This window comes from Acinonyx jubatus, chromosome A1 (assembly GCF_027475565.1).
Source record: "Acinonyx jubatus isolate Ajub_Pintada_27869175 chromosome A1, VMU_Ajub_asm_v1.0, whole genome shotgun sequence".
NCBI lineage: Eukaryota > Metazoa > Chordata > Mammalia > Carnivora > Felidae > Acinonyx > Acinonyx jubatus.
In genome coordinates this window covers 77684573-77702920 of record NC_069380.1, presented here as the reverse complement: position 1 = coordinate 77702920, position 18348 = coordinate 77684573, and the positions used below count along the sequence as shown (strand labels likewise).

The window sequence follows — 18348 nt, the reverse complement described above, 5'->3', positions numbered from 1 at the left end:
ACCTTTTCTAGCTTCTGATGGCCCTGAAGTTCCCGGCCCTGTGCTGGCAACTCTCCATTCCCTGCCTCCACATCTACATGGCCTCCTTTTCTCTCTCAAGTCTCTCTGCCTCATAAGCATACTTGTCCTTGGACTTAGAGTTCCCCCAGATAATCCAGGTTAATTTCCTCACCTCAAGATCCTGTATTTCATTACATAAGCAAAGATCTTTTTTTCCAAATAAGATTCCATTCACAGATCCTAGGGATGAGCACATGGCCATATCTTTTGGGGGCTGCTGTTCAGCCCACTACAATATTTAAGGAAGAGAAGGAGGCTGAAACGCAGACACATCATCTCAGGCAAGAACAGTATCACCAACTTGATTTGTATAAACCAGGCCACTCGCATAATAGGACACTTATCTGGGATCCAAAGACAATCACTTTGTCATACAATAAATTATCACAATAAACAACTTTCAGACAGAGGCCTTATGAGCAGACAACAAAGGTCAGATGGGCAGGTATCATACATTTTATAACTATTACTTTGACCTGTATTTTCATTAATTTAATTTTTATTACTTCAGATTGCTTTAGTATCTCCTAATCTATTCACTTTTCTTACATTAAAATTTAGGACCTTCAAAATACTATTTCCCATTAGAGTTAGTTCAGAATCACCTTAATGGAAATTCAAATTTCCTGAGAGCCAATGTCTTCTTCCAAATCATAATTCTTCTTTCTTTCAAGATCCTTAATTTTAAAAGCCAATAAAATTAGACACACTTCTGGATTTAATGCTTATCCATCATTTAAATCACCAGTGGAAATTCAAGAGCAATTCCTAAAACAGCTAATCCATATATGATTTAAAATTTGCTAAAACAAATAACAACAAAAAACCCCTCTGCCTTCTTTAATTCAGATTCATGCTCCTTAATGAGACCCTGTTAATATTTCATGCGCAACCTCTTCCCATTTACTTTAAAATATTTCTGTAATGGAGATTGGAAAATACACCAGGCTCCTATGAGTAATGAAAAATTCAAATGTGTTTAGGAAAGATCTTCAGCTATAATTCAAATAGTGTTTCTTAAACATTTCTAAAAGGACCTATGAGCCTCTGCTCCAGACAAGATTCAGAAGCATGGCAGCATCTTGTACTTAAAAGTAGAACAGTCAGATGGGTGAGTCCACCCTGGGGGGCTAGACGTCAATATCATTACCAGCCTTAATGATCATCCTTCTCGTGAGGGGCAAGTTTCCACTAACAAAACCAGGTAAACCAGTCATGGAAGGGCAGGTGGTGATGGGAGAGATGCTCTAGCCCACCCATCTGGCCAGAGAAGAGGCCACAAAGAAATTCAAGACCCCAGAACCATTGAGCTCTTCCTTGGGGTCAGCTTGATCACCAAAGGGCTATTTAGGAACGCTCATACTACCATCCAAAACAGACCTTGCATACGGTCTCTAAACCAATGAGCTCTTTGCGACGTCTCTTGATTTATAAAATGTGGAATATGCTGCTTTTCTTGAAAATGCAATAGCTCAAAATTAAGTATATGTAGCTACATCTGATGATTAGAATGGCATATGGCTTGACATATTGCCACAAATTACATATAATCTATACTGCAACATGTGAACAAGTCCTTAGGGAGTCCTTGGGCTAAGACTCATTAGGAGATCTCAGTGAAATGAGAGATTTTTATAAAACCACAAAATTGACTCCAATTGTGGAAAATCCTGCTTAAAACATAAAGGCACTTTTACAGAAAAATTCATGATTCCACGGGGTTTGGCCCTGTGGCAGCTAATCGATTGATTTGCTCTGCTTTGCTTTATTGCTATCAGAGCTCAATGAAATAACTGTACTTACTCAAACTATTCATTGTTTGTTCCCCCAATTTTTAAAACACAATTGAAACAAATTCTATTAAGAGCTTGTAGAATAATATTTAGAGGCAAACATAAAATAATTAACAAAATATTACTCCAAAGCTTGGTCTTGTTCAGTCTAATGCAGTTGGTGTTTATCAAACAATCTAATACATCTCCAAGATTCTATACATACAGACTTAGGAGGCTGGTCAGGTATAGACTGACTTAAGATAGGTTCCATGACACTTGGAAGAAAACAGGAAAATAATTTTCCAAAATCACTAGTTATATCTTATTGTAGCATTTCGTTTAAAGCTTATGAATTCAATAAATGCTAGATATGAAGAAAATATATATTAGAGAATTCAAATACGGGACTAGAAGACTGCTACTGTTCTAAAAAAAAAAAATTAGGGCCGCCTGGGTGGCTCAGTCGGTTGAGTATCCGACGTTTGATTTCAGCCCAGGTCATGATCCCAGTGTTGTGGGATCAAGCCCTGAGTCAAGCTCCACACAGAGCAAGGATCCTGCTTGGGATTCTCTCTCTCCACCTGCCCCTTCCCTGCTTGTGCCTGTGTGCATGCATACACGCACCCTTTCTCTCTCCAAAAAAATAAAATAAAATAAATTTTAAAGGCTAACTCTCTCAAATATAAAAGATAGTGAATAAGTTGATAACACTCTGGGAATGTGTGTGTGTGTGTGTGTATGTGTGTGTAAAATCTCGGTTCATCACACCTTGCCATGCTGCTACAACGTCCCCCCAGGGTGCTCCTGGCCCACCTGGCCTGTTCAGGTCTATTTCTTGCTGACCCCATTCCCCCTCCTTTTCGCTCGGTCTTCAGGATTCTCTTTCCTACTACGTTTCTTCTTTTCCATGCTCTTCTTGAGTGAAATTTTCTAGATACACATTTCCAAAACTATGCCTAGGTTTCTAAAAACAGCCAACCCCTTTTATTTTATTTGCTGCATCCTATTGACATTGCTATTAAAAACCTCAAATCCGAAACATCTGCCCTGAAGAGCTTTCCTTCCAGGCTGCCCCTCGATTCCCCAGGGTCTCCTCTCCTGGTCGGCACTAGAACTGTCCGTGCATCGGTGGGGGGAGAGACCTCTGTCACTTCAAGCGATGGCGCCTCTCCTGCTTTGGACATCTTGTCAGTCAGCATCCCGCTGTCCCCTAGAGAACACCACCTGTGTGTGCCTCTGCTATCATCCGAATGCGGTCCGTGCTTGAGCGTTTCCATAGCCCCCTTCCTTTCCCCCCAAATCTGTCGCGTATCGTGTCCTCTGTCGTCCTTTCTTCATCCCCCACACTGTCGGAAAGTATCTGGGGACTTAACACTGCCAAGAGGACAGAGTCCTGAGAAGTACATGCATGCTTTTTCATGATTTGGCTAAAAGCGGCCAACCTCTACAGACTTAACTGCACTTCTTATACCATTTCCCAAATGCAGCGTGTGTGGACATGGCAGAATGGCCCCCGGCACTCTCAGGAACAGCTTCCTTCTTGTACTGCACACGTTAGAAGGCGGGAAAATTCCCAGACTCCTTTGCAGCTAGTGTCTGATTGCTCGTTAGCCTCCCCCGGCCTGGCACAGCACGGTTCCAACAGACTCAGAAAGTAGACGTGCTGGGGCTCATGCTTCCTCTCTGTTGTGCCCGATGAGCATATCACGGAGCATGGAGATCTCCAGGCCCGGTCCCTGGGTCACCGGATTCTTCCACGTTCAAGTGCCAGAGGACGGGCACTTGACTGGTGTCAGCGGTAGCAGGAACTGAGAGTCAGTTCCCATAGCAGCAGGTTCTCAGTTTGGCTGGAAGCTTCCTGATCGAAGACGAGGTCACGGCCATGCTGGAAGGCCCGTCCTGTGCCGGGGTTTTGAGTCATTCCTCAAGGTCCCACTGAGAGTCTCATGACAACTGTTCTCCTACACCACATGACTTTCCACTTGAGTGCTACAGTGGGTTCTGCCTCTCTGCCACCGAATCCTAGGGGACGCACCTGCCATCGTCCTTCGAAAGTCTGTGTCTCCACTGCACTCCTCCTTCCTATTATCCTTACTGAACTGTAACTCATCCCCGAAGGCCTGGGTCACATTTTCCCTCCTCCGGGAAATACTTCTGCACTTTCTTTGGGAGCCAAATGATTACTTCCTCCTCCAGGGTAATGCAGAACATTGTTACTGTTACCAGGGTTGTTATAAGCAAATTCTATCATAATTATTGGTTACTTTGCCTTCTCCTTATTTATGGAGACTAAGATGTTTGGGGGCAAGGAATATGGTTTATTCGTCTTTGGTTCTCTAATACTCTGGGTTTGGCACATAGTAGCATCTCAGTGAAAACACTGGCTGAAATGATCCGAAATACACTGTGGTTACTGACATAGTAACCACAGCTGGGGGCTGGATCAGAGGTAAGGGGAAGTAGATTTAAGTTTCAAAAGGTGGCTACAATGTGACCTTGTGAAGAAGACAAGGAGGATAGTTCAAGCTTGAGCAGAAGGAGTGTAAGCCGGGAGGCACGCGGAGGAAACAGTGAGTGGATTGGAGAAAGTCAACTGAACAGAGGTTTTGCACAGGGGGGTTGTGACGGATAAGCCATGGCTCAAATGACTGGCATCAGCTCAGAGAAGCCTGGGATATTAGCCCAGCCTAAGGAGGGAGGTTTTTCTAGACAGGTAGGAGGAGGTCCTTGAAGGTGTTTAAGAGAGAAGAGCGTGAGGGCATCTTTCTTTACTCAGGGTGATGCGTGCTTTAAGAAAAATAATACAATGCTAAAAACTATATTGAAGGTAAGTCAACTCAGAAAACCAATATTTGTTTGGATAATGAAAGGATCCCACAGTTCAGAGCAGACCTCTCTGTATTGAATCCAAGGCCCTTGTGCTCACATTATGTTACAATCTGGGGAACATTACGGAAGGATCTGACTGCCTGCTTTATCACCCACATTCTGAAGACGCAACGTCCTCATCAGGTTAAAATAAAATAGCTTAGAAGAGTAAAACTGTGTGGGTTGTTCACCCAACTTTCATTCCTTGAAATAATAAACTCTAAAATATCTAAAACTTTAAAGCTTGTCCTCAAGACGTTTGGTCCATCACCGCATGTGATAACATCGTGCCTCCACTCGACTTACCCTTCCCGCATAGTGCGTGACTCTGAACGCTGCACCCCGATCTTTGAGCGCAACGTTACCGTTCCCATCCTTCATGGGGGAATAGACTGCATTTGTGTTTGAAGATTCTAGGAGACTTTGTAGCTTCTTGGGAAGATTTGGTTCCATCGACCACATCATTTGACTTTCTTCATCCAATAAAGAGAGAAATCCAGATGGCTTCTGGAAATCAAGAAGAGATAGTCATGTTTTGTCTTTTACTCAATTTTATGATTTTGTTATTGTTCACGTACGCTCGTTTGGATTTTCATTACGTTCATATAAACTTTTAATACACACTTGTGTTTGCTCACTATTGTAACCCTGACACCTAACAAAACTCTTGATGTAATGTAGGCCCTAAACAGTATTGATTGATTAATAATTGATTGATACTGAATAAATAAATTAAAAAGTGTGTTATAATGTCCTTAAAACACTGAAGTTATTAAAAAGGATTTCTCATCTCAATAAGAAACATAAAATTACTAACTAAAGGAGAGGTATTTTTTCTTGACCTATACCCCATATCCACCACTTTATATTTATGGTGGGGTCAGGTAACTTACCCAGAAACAGAACCTACAATCATGTTGAGTCATAAAAATTGTAGAAAACTCCTATTCAGCAGGAACTAGAAGTGACTATAATATCAAGACCTAGAAAAAGTAAATATGGAAGCTGTACCTCGTAAAATTCAAATTAGAAGTCTGATAGCTCCTAGCTGTCAAACAAGGAAGCTAAAGTCATGCCCAAGCAACCACTTAAAATTAATCGCACGTGAAGGAAAAGCCTGCTTGAAAGAACTTCTTAAGCCCTAACAGTTTGTTCCCTGCACAACAGAACACCGTTGTGCCCACATGGTTTACACATCAGGTGAAGAACTTTTACCCTGGGCTGTGCTGTTTATCTTTTCTTTCCTAGGAGAGTTTTCTGTTCACGTGTCAAATCCTAGGAGAGTTTTCTGTTCACGTGTTCACGTGCCTTTAAAAACAAGGCAATTTATGTTGTTTATTTACCTTATTCTGTCATATATTTTAATTCTTCACATCAACTCAGTGTGCTCTTGGAAACGTGAATACCATAAAAATAATTCTTCCCAGGAAGTGAAGGGATCAATACTGACCCCTCTAGCGATTCAGTTTGCGTTTTTACCTGAGGTCACCAAACCGTAGCATCACAGGCCTTTCGTGATGCTATTGATTTGGCCAACAGAAAGCCATTTTTTTTGTAGCTGGAATAGTTTAGTTGTCCTAAGCCTCTTGGAGTTGCCTGTGCATGGTAAAGGAAATGTAAAAACTATATATAGATATCTGAGGGCTGCAAAAGTTGAGATCCTTCCAAGGCCACCTAGAGAAGAAAGTTTGGAAGTGGCAGCCATAAGGAGGCTCGGTGGGGGCTCACACACCAGGGGGAACCCTTCGGGAACCCTTTGGCAACTAAAGCACCATCTCTGGAACAAGGAGATAGATAGCTTCCCTGGGAAAGGAGGAGAGAAAGAACTGATTGAGAAAGAGGCCTGGGAAGGAACTAGGAAGGCGAACTCCCTGGGTCACTAACACCTTGAGAGACTTTTGTTACCAACAGAAAAATGTATTTGATGAGGAGATTTGGAGAAGGAAGTCCACTGTGTGGTACATGACAAGGTTCTCAGAGAGCCAGCGGCCCCAGCAAGAGCCCCAAGATGACAAAAATACACAGGTACACAAAGTGGATGAATAGACACCCTAAAGAAAAGTCAACGTGGAGTTGGCAGAGGACTGGTCCTGCCCGGGATGTACTAAGAAGATCAGAGATTCTCCATTTCAATTTATTTGCTGAAGAGTAAGATGTTGATATGTACGATCAGAAGCTGCTTCTTTACCTATGCTTCTGAGCATCACGCCATGATTCCCCTCCACGTGCTGTTACACTCCCCTCCTTGTTCCCCACCCCCAACCCCTGCCACGAGTCCATACGGACACACAGTGGGAGTGTAAATGGACTAGTTAAGGATGTTGCAAGTGCATGCATATTTCAGGGCCAGTGACAGACCTTCTCTTTGGAAGCTAGAATTTAAAGCTTTAATGGGTGTTTCAGCAACTCAGAGTCAAGGCCCCAAGGGAAGTGATCAATTCCCAAAGAGCCAGACCACTCTATTTCAAAAGCAAGATGATATTTTCCAAGGATAAGATGATTGGATACCAAGATAATTTGTATTGCCGCCAGAAATTTTAAAATGTGTATGTGTTTTCTGAACGTTTAATATAAAACCATGAAAGAATGCTGGTAAACAAACTTACAGACTTGGAAACTTGCTCGAGTGTCTAAAGAAGAAAATAGAACATGGAGAAAAAGTCCTAAAAACGACCCTCAATTCCTTCAGCAGTGAGGGTTCAGGAGAGACTGAACTGTTCTCCTGAAGGATATGCCATTTTGCCTCATCAACAGAAGGTGTCGAGCACGGACAGTGTGGTAAAATGCACCTGACTCGTGGAGAGTTGGGTAAGAATCTGGATCTACCTCCACGCTTCCTGGATACAAGACAAATACATGTTTGTTGAAATATGAATATGGTCTGTGCAAATATTTCAGATATTTGTGAGCAGTAGAGGATTATGGGTACTAAGAAGGAAACAATAAGCTTCCTTGGTATTATTGTAGGGTTTGCTTGTCTGCCACACAGACCTGCGTATTTGTAGGTAAACATCCAAGTTTCACCCTATACTTGCTATGTCTTTTCATTTTTATGGGCATCAAAGAGAAGTAGCAGTCTGAAATGTCCCTTCTCATTTCCCCCTCATACTGATGAGGGTCCTCCTATTGAAATAATCACTCCAAGGTGAAATCTCAAGGATGGTCGTCAAAGAGACAGAATTAACATCATTCTGCTGACCACTGGTTAGCAGTCAAGGATACAGAAGCGAGAAGGAGGGTGGCGGGTACCTGCAGCTTCCCATACCTGGTTCACTACATGTTACTGTCACTTTGAGGACATTCTTTAACCTTACATACAGAAGTTATGTACTTTATGTGTCATGATGAGGGAGGGCTTTCTGGAAGAAGAGGGCTTCTTCTATAATTAAAAAAAATGTTGACAGGTTGGTAATAGAAACGAGAATATTTTACATATTAGGCAGATGTATAAATTTGTAAGTCTCCGTTTATACAAATAAAGAGTAGAAAATCACATTCTGTGCTCTCCAATAGCTGAATGGTGTCAGTTTTCAACAAAGTTTGAGTGTCTTAAAGATATTATTTAGAGATGTATATAATATCTTCTTAAATTAGTAGGTAGGATATGGTAGATTTTTGTTAGGCAAAGATCCACACCTGCGTAGATCCTGAGGTTATGTGGATATATATTTTTTCTTCCAATGTTTTTCCATATTTTAATTTAGAATCTTTGAAGATAAGCTGAAAAGATTCTATTGAATTTGTTTCATGATCTCGTTAGTCTTAGTATTGTTTTATAAAATACTAATTTTGCACATTGGGCATTTGTAACTGTGCCACAGGAGAGTTTTGGTGACATAACCAAGGCTGAATATCTTCATAACAATACAATCTGGTATTTCCAGTTCTTTCAATGAATTGAGAATCCTTCAAATGCCTCTTCAGAAAAAGCTAACTTGTGCTCCTCATTTGACTGAAAAATCATAAATACAATGAAGCCTCATATACAAAGAGATCTCAAAAATAAGGCCCACTGAAAGAAAATTCTTTGTCTCTAGCATATTTGAATCCTGTAAAGTATCTAATTATATTATGTGAATACCTGGAAAAAAAAATCCAAAACTCCAGTCTGGTTACCAGGAGAATAAGCTGTTTCCATGGCAACTCCCTCTTGTACACATTCTGTTTGCTCGTGTAGAAAAAGCACTTCATTGATATAGTGGTGCATCTTCTCATTGGTCATGTTGACACAAAGCTATTGTGGGGAAGAAGAAAACAATTCACAAGATAAGTATGGCCATGCAGATCCACTCCTTCTGTGACCATTTCAGATCGGTGGCATATTGACTCACGAACGTTCCACACCAATCAGTTCATTGCAATCAAGCATTAGGGTACGGCTTGAGAAGCCAACGCAGAAAGCTTCACTTCATATTGTTGACTTCATACGGTCTGATTATTCCATTTTGAATACATTAAAAACCACAAGAAGTATAATGTACAACACTAACTAACAAGTTGGGGGACTATATTTGGGTATTTAAAAAAAATTCCAATTGCCTCTAGTCAACAACTGAGGATAAAAGTTGGATTTACCATGAAAGCCCAGAGAGGGGAGCAACATCTCCTGCCTCCTCACTTCTGTTCCGTACCCACGATGGGCAAGAGAACGGGAGTCTCCTTCAGAAAGAAGAACTTCTCTACGCATTGTTGCCGAAACTATTTTCTTTATCAGAAAGTTTTTTATACTCCTCCAACTGTCAATTCTTCTGTCCATCGAGAAACAAATATGTTATTTCTTAATCTGAAAAATTATCTTAAGTACTAAAAAGACACAAAATACCCCAAATCTTACAAAAATGAAGGCTTACTTCCTCTCTAGGCTATGCCGTCACTTCTCTGCTTTCTTTTGTAACAAGAAAACCTCCAAAGAGTTGTCTCTCCTTATTATCTCAAATTCTTCTCCAGCACCCCCCCCCCCACACTGTTGAAGCTACTCCGATAAACTTTTGCCCCAGTGTTCCACCAGAACACCACCAGAACTACGTGAGCATTCCAAAATCCAATGTTCAATTCTTGGTGTTCATTTTCCTTGACCTCCCAGTGATATCTCACAGGGATTCCTCTGCCTCTGCTCTCTTCCAGGACACTACAGGCTCGTGGACTCCTGCCCCCTGGGCCACTGCTTCTCTACCTCCTTTTCTACCTCTACCTGGAGTGGCCCAGGGCTCAGTCTTCTCTGTCTACACCCACGTCCTTCATGAGCTCATTTAGTCTCGCACACCATGGGCATGCGAGCAATTATATTACATCAGATAAAATCCAGAAATCACTAGAACTATTTAGAATTGAGTAAGTCACTGAAAGTAATGACAGATGAACAATTCACATAAATCAAAGTAACTGGGAAAAAAAGCTTTTAAAAGAAAATCAGGGGTGCCTGGGTGGCTCAGTCAGTTGAGCATCCAACTTTGGTTCAGGTCATGGTCTTGTGATTCATGAGTTTGAGTCCCACATCAGGCTCTGTGCTGACGGCTCAGAGCCTGGAGCCTGCTTCAGATTCTGTGTCTCCCTCTCTCTCTCTCTCTCTGCCCTCCCCTGCTCTCTCTCTCTCTCTTTCTCAAAAATAAGTAAACATTAAAAAATTTTTAAAGGTAAAAAATAAAAGAAAATCAGATCTCATCTTCAAAGGAAATAATATCTAGGATTATATTTAATATGAATGTGCTATAGTTATATAGTGAAAATGTCAAAGATTTTGTAGGCCATAGAGACTGAAATAGTCACTGGAGAAAAGAAAGACCACCCTACATCCCTCTTTCCACATATCCACATTCTTCTGCAAGTCTGGTATCATCATGACACCTGCTAAGTGGGAACTCCTCCTAAACATTCCTGTCCCTCGACTGGGAGCTCATGGCTTCTCTCCTAGACATATAAGAACAACCCTTATGTTTCAGCTTCCTTCCTATCAGCAGGCCAAGCCTCCTCTGCAAATGACCAACACCAAGAATTCTTTAATTCTCCATATGGGTGTCTACACATGCAGATAAAGGTGTGGGTATTCATGAATTAAGAATAACCTGAGAATAGGGGTGCCTGGGTGGCTCAGTTGGTTGAGCATTCAACTCTTGATTTCAGCTCAGGTCATGATCACATGGCCATGAGATCGAGTCCCGAGTTGAGCGCCATACTGAGAATGGAGCCTGCTTAAGATTCTCTCTCTCCCTCTCTCTCTACCCCTCCTTGACTCATGCTCTATTGCTTCCTCTCTCTCTCTCTCTCTCCCTCTCTCTCTCTCTCTTTCTCTCTCTCCCTCTCTCTCTCTCTCTCTCCCAAACAAAAAGAAGAAGAAGAAGAAGAAGAACAACAACAACATGAACATAGAAAAGAAAAAGCCGTTTTCTCACAAATCCAGCTATTGGGGAGGTTGGGGGTTTAAGGGATTCTATGGACATGGAATCTCAGAGGAAGACGTTTCAGGGAAGAAACAAACCAATCAGTACAGGGCATTGGTCAGAACACACAGTTTGTCCTGAGACCAATGGTTTGCTGCCGGGTTCCATTCCTTACTTCTTACCAAGACCAGAATTTCGCGAGTAGACACAGCTCAAATGTCTTTAGGGACAGTGACATGGTGACAGGACTGAAGGCATGGGGCTAGGCTGACCAAAGTGTGTTTGGAGAGCTGAAAATGGGGAGGCTCAGACCTAATCCAGTCCAATTACTTCAATGATGAATGTACATCGACGTTTTGTTAGAAATGTACAAGGTGGAGAATAATCGACACAGAATTATACCAGATAAAATGTTTAACTAATAATAATTACATTAGCAATAAGATCTAAATGCCATGCATTGACACTCGGAGAATAACAAAAGCAATTCCTATTAACTCCGGGCCAGAAAACGATGGTCCCGGACTACTGCCCTCATTTCCAGTCGCTGTTCTTGCAGCTCTGACTTCACAGTAAAAACAAAAAATCGTTTTTGTAAACTTGGCCATCAAATGAGTGTCTTTAGACTGAAAAAGCTTTCCTATTGCATTCTACTACAAAACAAGATGTAGGTTAAAAGGAAAATAACCATGCCGCATCGCTGCTGTGTTGAAATTACTTCGAAACCTGCCCCGCGTCAGGCTCTGGGCTGATGGCTCAGAGCCTGGAGCCTGTTTCCGATTCTGTGTCTCCCTCTCTCTCTGCCCCTCCCCCGTTCATGCTCTGTCTCTCTCTGTCCCAAAAATAAATAAACGTTGAAAAAAAAATTTTTTTTTTAAAAAAAGAAATTACTTCGAAACCTAAAGAACTCAGACCATTTGTTTAAACTTAGACTTCAACTTTGAATCATCTTCTTCCTCCCGCTACCCCTGCCGTGGTCTCTGGGATTTCTTGAGTTTTCTCCCTTCTATCTGATTTGGCCAGTAGTTGCTAGGAACTTCTTCTCTCTGTGCCTTGACAACTAGAGTCCCTGAGATACACGCAAGGTTGGAAGTTCTTTGTAAAGTACAAGTATCTTAGATAAAGCCTCACTGTCACCCATCAATTCTCTGAATGTATATAAAAAAAATTACAACCACAGTCACTTGGGGTGACAACATACCACATAAGACATCTCACGTTACATGTTTGGACACAGACCTATCAGGTTAGCACATTATCGTTGGCAAAGGGAGAGATGGAACTCATTATTTAAAGGCCGAATGAAAAATATTTCCTTCCTTGGTGCTGACACAGCCTAGCACACCCTTCCGCTTGCTGTCCTCCATCAAAACTGCCACCAGCCGACCAAGATCTGTGCCTTTCTTACCCTCCAGTATATGAATCTCCAGAAGTGATTCTGGAAACACAAACCCTTCTCTAACATTGCATAGCATCTGTCCACAGTAGGGGCCCCACTAGGAAAGTCATACATTTATTTGTCTCTCTCATTTTACCATAAAAAAGAAACAGAAATCTCTGAAAATTGTTGTTAGAGAAGAAAAATGAAGAAAGAAAAAATCGTTCTACAAACGATTTCACTTTGTTTAAAAAAATAAGATTTTGAGATGTTCCCCAATCTAATAACGTGTTATACTCCTGTAATACTGAAGTAATTTTGTTACTAAAGATGAATAAATGCTATAAAAGGTTATTAAAATTTGAAATAGTTGCAGTAAGTGAACAGAAAATAAATGACTCCATTATGGAATGAGAGCGTTGGAAAACATTCTCTTTAATTATATGATATACACAATTGTAATGTTTCAAACATTTTGATATTAAAACAGACATTAAATCATTTAAGAAAACACAAATAGGTTCTGTATCTCAGCAGTCTGATCTTACGCCAAAGAAGTGGTTTAAAAGTGGGGAGTGTGCCTCGATGCAATATATTTTAGGAAACAGATTGCTCAGGAAACAAATATTGAGGCCATAAAAAATAAGATGATGTCTGTTACCGTGTGAAATGGTAAAAAGAAGTCTGATAGAGGATATCAAAGTATAACATCAGTGGCTGATTCTCTCTTGTGCAAGAAATACCCAAATTATACGACGTTTACCTTTCCCCTCATTTCAAGACCCTCTAATTGAAAATACTTGGATGTGGATGTCTCAAACACACGGAAGAGAATTCTCTTATCATTTTGTGATCATGATGGACGGCAGGTCTGTGGTTGCAAAAATTACTTTGGATGACAATCTGACTAAATCCTCATTGCCCCTGACTGTCTCACGGCTGATCATCTCTCTATATACCTGGCTGTTGTCACTGATGTAAGCTTTTTTATAATACAAACAGATATTTCATTTGCTACTATTTAACTAATATTTTATTGAACTGAGTATTGGCTTCACCGAATCAGTCCGCTGTTCTGGTCAAAATGGTGATACCAAGTGGGAATGTGGTCGAAGCCACGGTAAAATTGGAAAGAGCTGGAGGGGGTCCAAGTACAAGTTTTTATTCCTTTTTTTTTTTTTTTTTTTTTTGCCCCAAGGAAGGCCTGAAGCAACCTGCCAAACTTCAGCTAACAGAAAAAGGATTTGGCCAGTGCTTCTGGATACAACTCAATTTCTCAGTCTCCTGGTCAAGACGACTCATAAAACATACAGCTCCTGTACCCAGCTTCAGCATTCAGAAGCTGCAGTACCAGATGGGGTTTTGTGACATGGGGTGATCCGAACAATAAATCTGAACCTTTTATTGTACATCATGTTCTTTGTATTTGCGGGGGGGGGGGGGGGGGGAAGTAATTTATGAAAATCCCATAGGGAAAATTCCAGCTCGGTGTGGAAAACTGAGTAGGCTGGGGAGTGAGTTTTGACTTGTAGTCTTTATTACAGTGGCGTTTTCTGAACTGGGATATATTTGTATTTCGAACAGAGGAGAGCAGTCCTCAGCGGTAAGGCGTATCACTGGGAGCGCGCACGGTCCAAAGCAGAACGGTTTTCAAACTCACTTTCAAGTAATGCGGACATGATAGTTTTTTACCAAGACAGTTTGCCTGTCCCTATTCTATATTGTTTAAAGCCCTCACTGGTTGAGCCAAAGCTAAAATATAAAAGAATTGCTGTAGCATGAACTTCCAAACTGCCAGCAAACATAGCTAAGGGCGCTGATATGAATATACCAGCCTGTGTCAGATACCCAGCTGAAACCTGAAAAAAATGCATCCTCCCCACCAACGGTGGCCCCAATCCTGGCCAGAACCTGCTTATTCCGGATTTATCGTCGCTAAACTGTCTTTGTTGTCTGTACGTATGTGGGTACGTATTAAACACAGTGAGAGAAATACACAGTGAAAGATTTTTATAGGCAAAGTAGTTTACGTATTGGTCTGCATCAATAATTGAGAATACGATCGTCTTCAGTGCAAAGCAATCATTTTTACTTTTTGACTTCATCCATCAGAATCGTAATTGGGTCCCTTTAAATTTCCGGGTATTCCTTAGAGTAGCCTGCATGCGAGTGCAGGTGAGTATTCATAGATGAAAATGAGCAATTATTAAGTACTGCTTAATTAGCACGCACCCTTCTCTGATTAAAATACAGCCTTTGTACATTAAGTGCCGTTGCTAACTGGTTTAATAATAAAAATTATGCACCCCTTGAAAACACTCTTTGGTAACAGAACATTATTGCTTATCCAGATGGCCTATCATTTGTATTAATGACAAACTTAATTTCTTGAGTAAATTTTCACCAACTGTTCTCCCTTTATTTTCATTACTCAGTGAAATATCTCTGAAGCAAAAATATAATAGAGCATGACATTTACATCACAGAATTAAAGTAGGAGGTTAATTAAAGCCGACTCCAGTTGAAGGCACAACCCCAGGCATTAGACGCAAGTCACATCCCTAACTGCACACTGGAAATGACCAGGAGCTTTCATAAATGCTGATGTCTGGGCCTGACCCCGAACCAATGAAGTCAGAGTGAGGCTTGATACATTTCAAAAGCCTTCCAGGTGATTTTTTTAATGCTTATTTATTTTTGAAGGAGAAAGAGACAGAGTGTGAGTGGAGGAGGGGCAGAGAGAGAGGGAGACACAGAATCCAAAGCAGGCTCCAGGCTCTGAGCTGTCAGCACAGAGCCTGATGCGGGGCTCGAACCCACGAACCGCGCGATCATGACCTGAGCCGAAGTTGGACATCTAACTGACTGAGCCACCCAGGCGCCCCAGATGATTTTAATATGCAGACCTGCCCGGTGAACACACTGAAATAGAAGAGAGCACAGAGCATACACTATCTATTAACTGGTTTGTTCATCAATTAGCATAGATACGAACATATAATACACTTACGGAATGCCATTAGATTGTGCAGGAACGATGTTAGATTTCAGATATTCTGCATTTTCTGTATGTGCTTAGCGGAACACTAATCGAAGGAAATGTCAATTTATATTATCTAAAAAATGCTAAATCAGAACCCTGTTGGAGAAACCTTGAGTTAAGCTAAGTTAATGGGCTTCTCTGCAGGACTTCTCAGGGCCTTTCCTGTCCCGGGTATACCGTGAATCTCTACCTTCCTCGGGTAGAGGAAGCCTCGGGGCTTTCCAGATTGCTATATGTTCTTTCCCCAATAAATCAATCATTTCTGATGTTGACACATTATCTGTAAAACAGCAGGTGCAGGGGTTGGTGAGGGAATAGCATGTCTCTGTTTCAGCTTTTAAATTCTGTAATTTATTTTGCCTTTTTGAATGTCGTGCAGGGGCCTTTCTTCTCTCTGTCCTTGTCTGGGAAGGCCTGTTTCCTTTCTCTCAGCCCCATCTGTCTCAACCTGATAGACAACAGTGGCTTGGCCAACACTGATGTCACGTAAATCTAGGAGCGTAAAACGCCGTGTAGACGCGGTGTGCTGGGCCCCTTCCCCCAGGAGCCTCAGGCGGCAAGCAGGAGCTGGGCACCCACCCACACCAGGCGCCCGCTGCTGCCGTGCAATCTTCCCTGGAATTGCTTGGCTTTCGCCTTTCCCGTCGCCCCGGCCGTCCGCCCCTCTCTGGTGGATTACTCTTTCCTAAACCAAACCTCCTTGCCTCCTCCACTGCCCTCTGAGATTTCAAAGTCAAACTCTGCAGACTAGGTTTTAAGCAAATGGAGATGGAAGTTACTTCTAGGCACAAAAATATAGTTTTTATACAGGCGAAAAACATGTTCTCTCCCAACATTTATTTTAGTGACTCTCTCACTTAGAGCAACACAGCTCTAATATATATATATATATTATATATATGTAAGATATATATAATATATATATAATTAAATATTTTAATGGGACTAATTCATACCTGTGTTCTCCTTTAATAGCAATAATTACCACTTGGGGATTTGAGCGAAGGACTGAAGGGGTCAGCCAATAATAAATCTGTTGGCTACATTGACTGCCATATTCTACATAATAATCTTCTAACATCACAACTGGAAAATACAAGTGAAAGGAAAAAAATATTTTTAGATATTTTGTATGATACCTTGTCCATAAAATATATCCTTCTGTTTGCACACAAGCCATGCCCAGGTGTTGGAAACATAACTTCTGGTAAAAATTCTCATATTTTAAACCTTCGAGGACTGTACTTTTCATCAGTTTTCAACAAAACGTGTGTGTGTGTGTGTGTGTGTGTGTGTGTGTGTGTGTGCGTGCGCGTGTGTGAGTGTGTGTGTGTTTGGCAACAAATCTCAGCTTAATCAATATGCCTTCCCTTTTCAGAGCACCTGGGTGACTCAGTCAGTTAAGTTTCCAACTCTTGGCTTCGGCTCAGGTCATGATCTCCTGGTTTGTGAGCTCGAAGCCCCACATTGGGCTCTGTCCTGACAGTGCGGAGCCTGCTTGGGATTCTCTCTCTCTCTCTCTCTCTCTCTCTCTCTTTCTCTTTTTCTCTCTGAGGACTCTTTCCCATAAGGCTTTCTCAGGAGTTAGAGATCACAGAGCAGAAGCGGCTGACACAGTGGGGGCTCGAGAACTTGTAGTCATTATTGATTATTAGCAGGAACATAAATGAATCTACATTCCTGGCTAGCACATCTGGATGTTATATCTAAACAGCCACTATTGTAAATTGAAGCATTTTCTTGGTTAGTCATCACTAAAAAAAACCCTCAATTCACTCTTGTCTGGAGGGACCTGATGTATATTTCCAAACCCATTCATTCTTCTCACTATGTCCTGTAACATTTCCTCTTGATCACGCTGGAATTCTCCAATAAAGAAGACGTGCCTGCATTCTCTAAATTATGTACGCGTAGTAAAAGGATGGGGAGAAACACTCCACGATGGGAAAAAATGATGGCAAATAAAATTTATTGAAAGTTTCTTGTTTGGGTTCATTCCCCAGCACCTCCACCAAAAAAGCCAACCAAACAAAAACAAAAACAAAAACAGAAAAACAAGTTCTTGTTTCTACATTTAATAGAGTAAATAATGTTTTATCCTAAGAGAAATACAAACAAATATACTCCTGAGCAGGCAGTAGCTTCGAAAAGGTACACTAATACCACACAGTTAAATCTAGCCTCAAAGAACCTTTGGACCCGGAAACAGCACAGATCATGACTCCTGAATCCAGAGTCTCATGTTGTGACCTTCTTTTTTTCTTCAATTTTTTTAATGTTTTATTTATTCTTGAGAGAAAGAGAGACAGAACTTGAGTGAGGGAGGGGCACAGCGAGAGAGGGACATGGAATCTGAAGCAGGCTCCAGGCTCTGAGCTGTCAGCACAGAGCCCAAGGTGGGGCTCGAACTCACGAGCCGTGAGATCATGACCTGAGCCGCAAGTCGGACGCTCAACTGACTGAGCCACCAGGCGCCCCTCATGCTGTGACCTTCTATGAGTTACTTAAATTATCTGAGCTTGCTTCCCTTAATGCTAACATGGCGACAGTATCTAAGGGATAGGTTTGGAGGGGAAAAGGTCATTAAATGTACTACACTTCACACAATTAAAATTGCTTTTCCCTGCCTCATTTTGTTTCCTCAGAATAACTTTTCTAAAAGTGTTACCTGAAGAAGACTTACTTTTTAAGCTTTATTTTCTGTTTATTTATTTATTTATTTTAAGCAGGCTCCACGTCCACAGTGGGGCCTGAACTCTGAAATCAAGAGTCACATGCTCCACTCGCTGAGCCAGCTGGGCGCCCCCACCCCCGCCAACGACTTCTAACCGTACTGTTTTTTAAAAG

The 18348-nt window shown here is 41.5% G+C and overlaps 1 protein-coding gene across 3 annotated transcripts in view; it reads right to left on the bottom strand.

Moving 5' to 3' along the window:
- The window catches only part of MYO16 (myosin XVI), a 605690-nt gene that overhangs the window by 162641 nt on the left and 424701 nt on the right, over nt 1-18348 (bottom strand). For all 3 annotated transcript variants that reach the window (XM_027065214.2, XM_053217786.1, XM_027065212.2), the window contains exons 22-23: nt 8785-8937; nt 5010-5210 (exon numbers count right to left, since the gene is read on the bottom strand). In XM_027065214.2, the coding sequence (XP_026921015.2) occupies nt 5010-5210; nt 8785-8937 (354 nt within the window). The remainder of the gene's footprint in view (nt 1-5009; nt 5211-8784; nt 8938-18348) is intronic.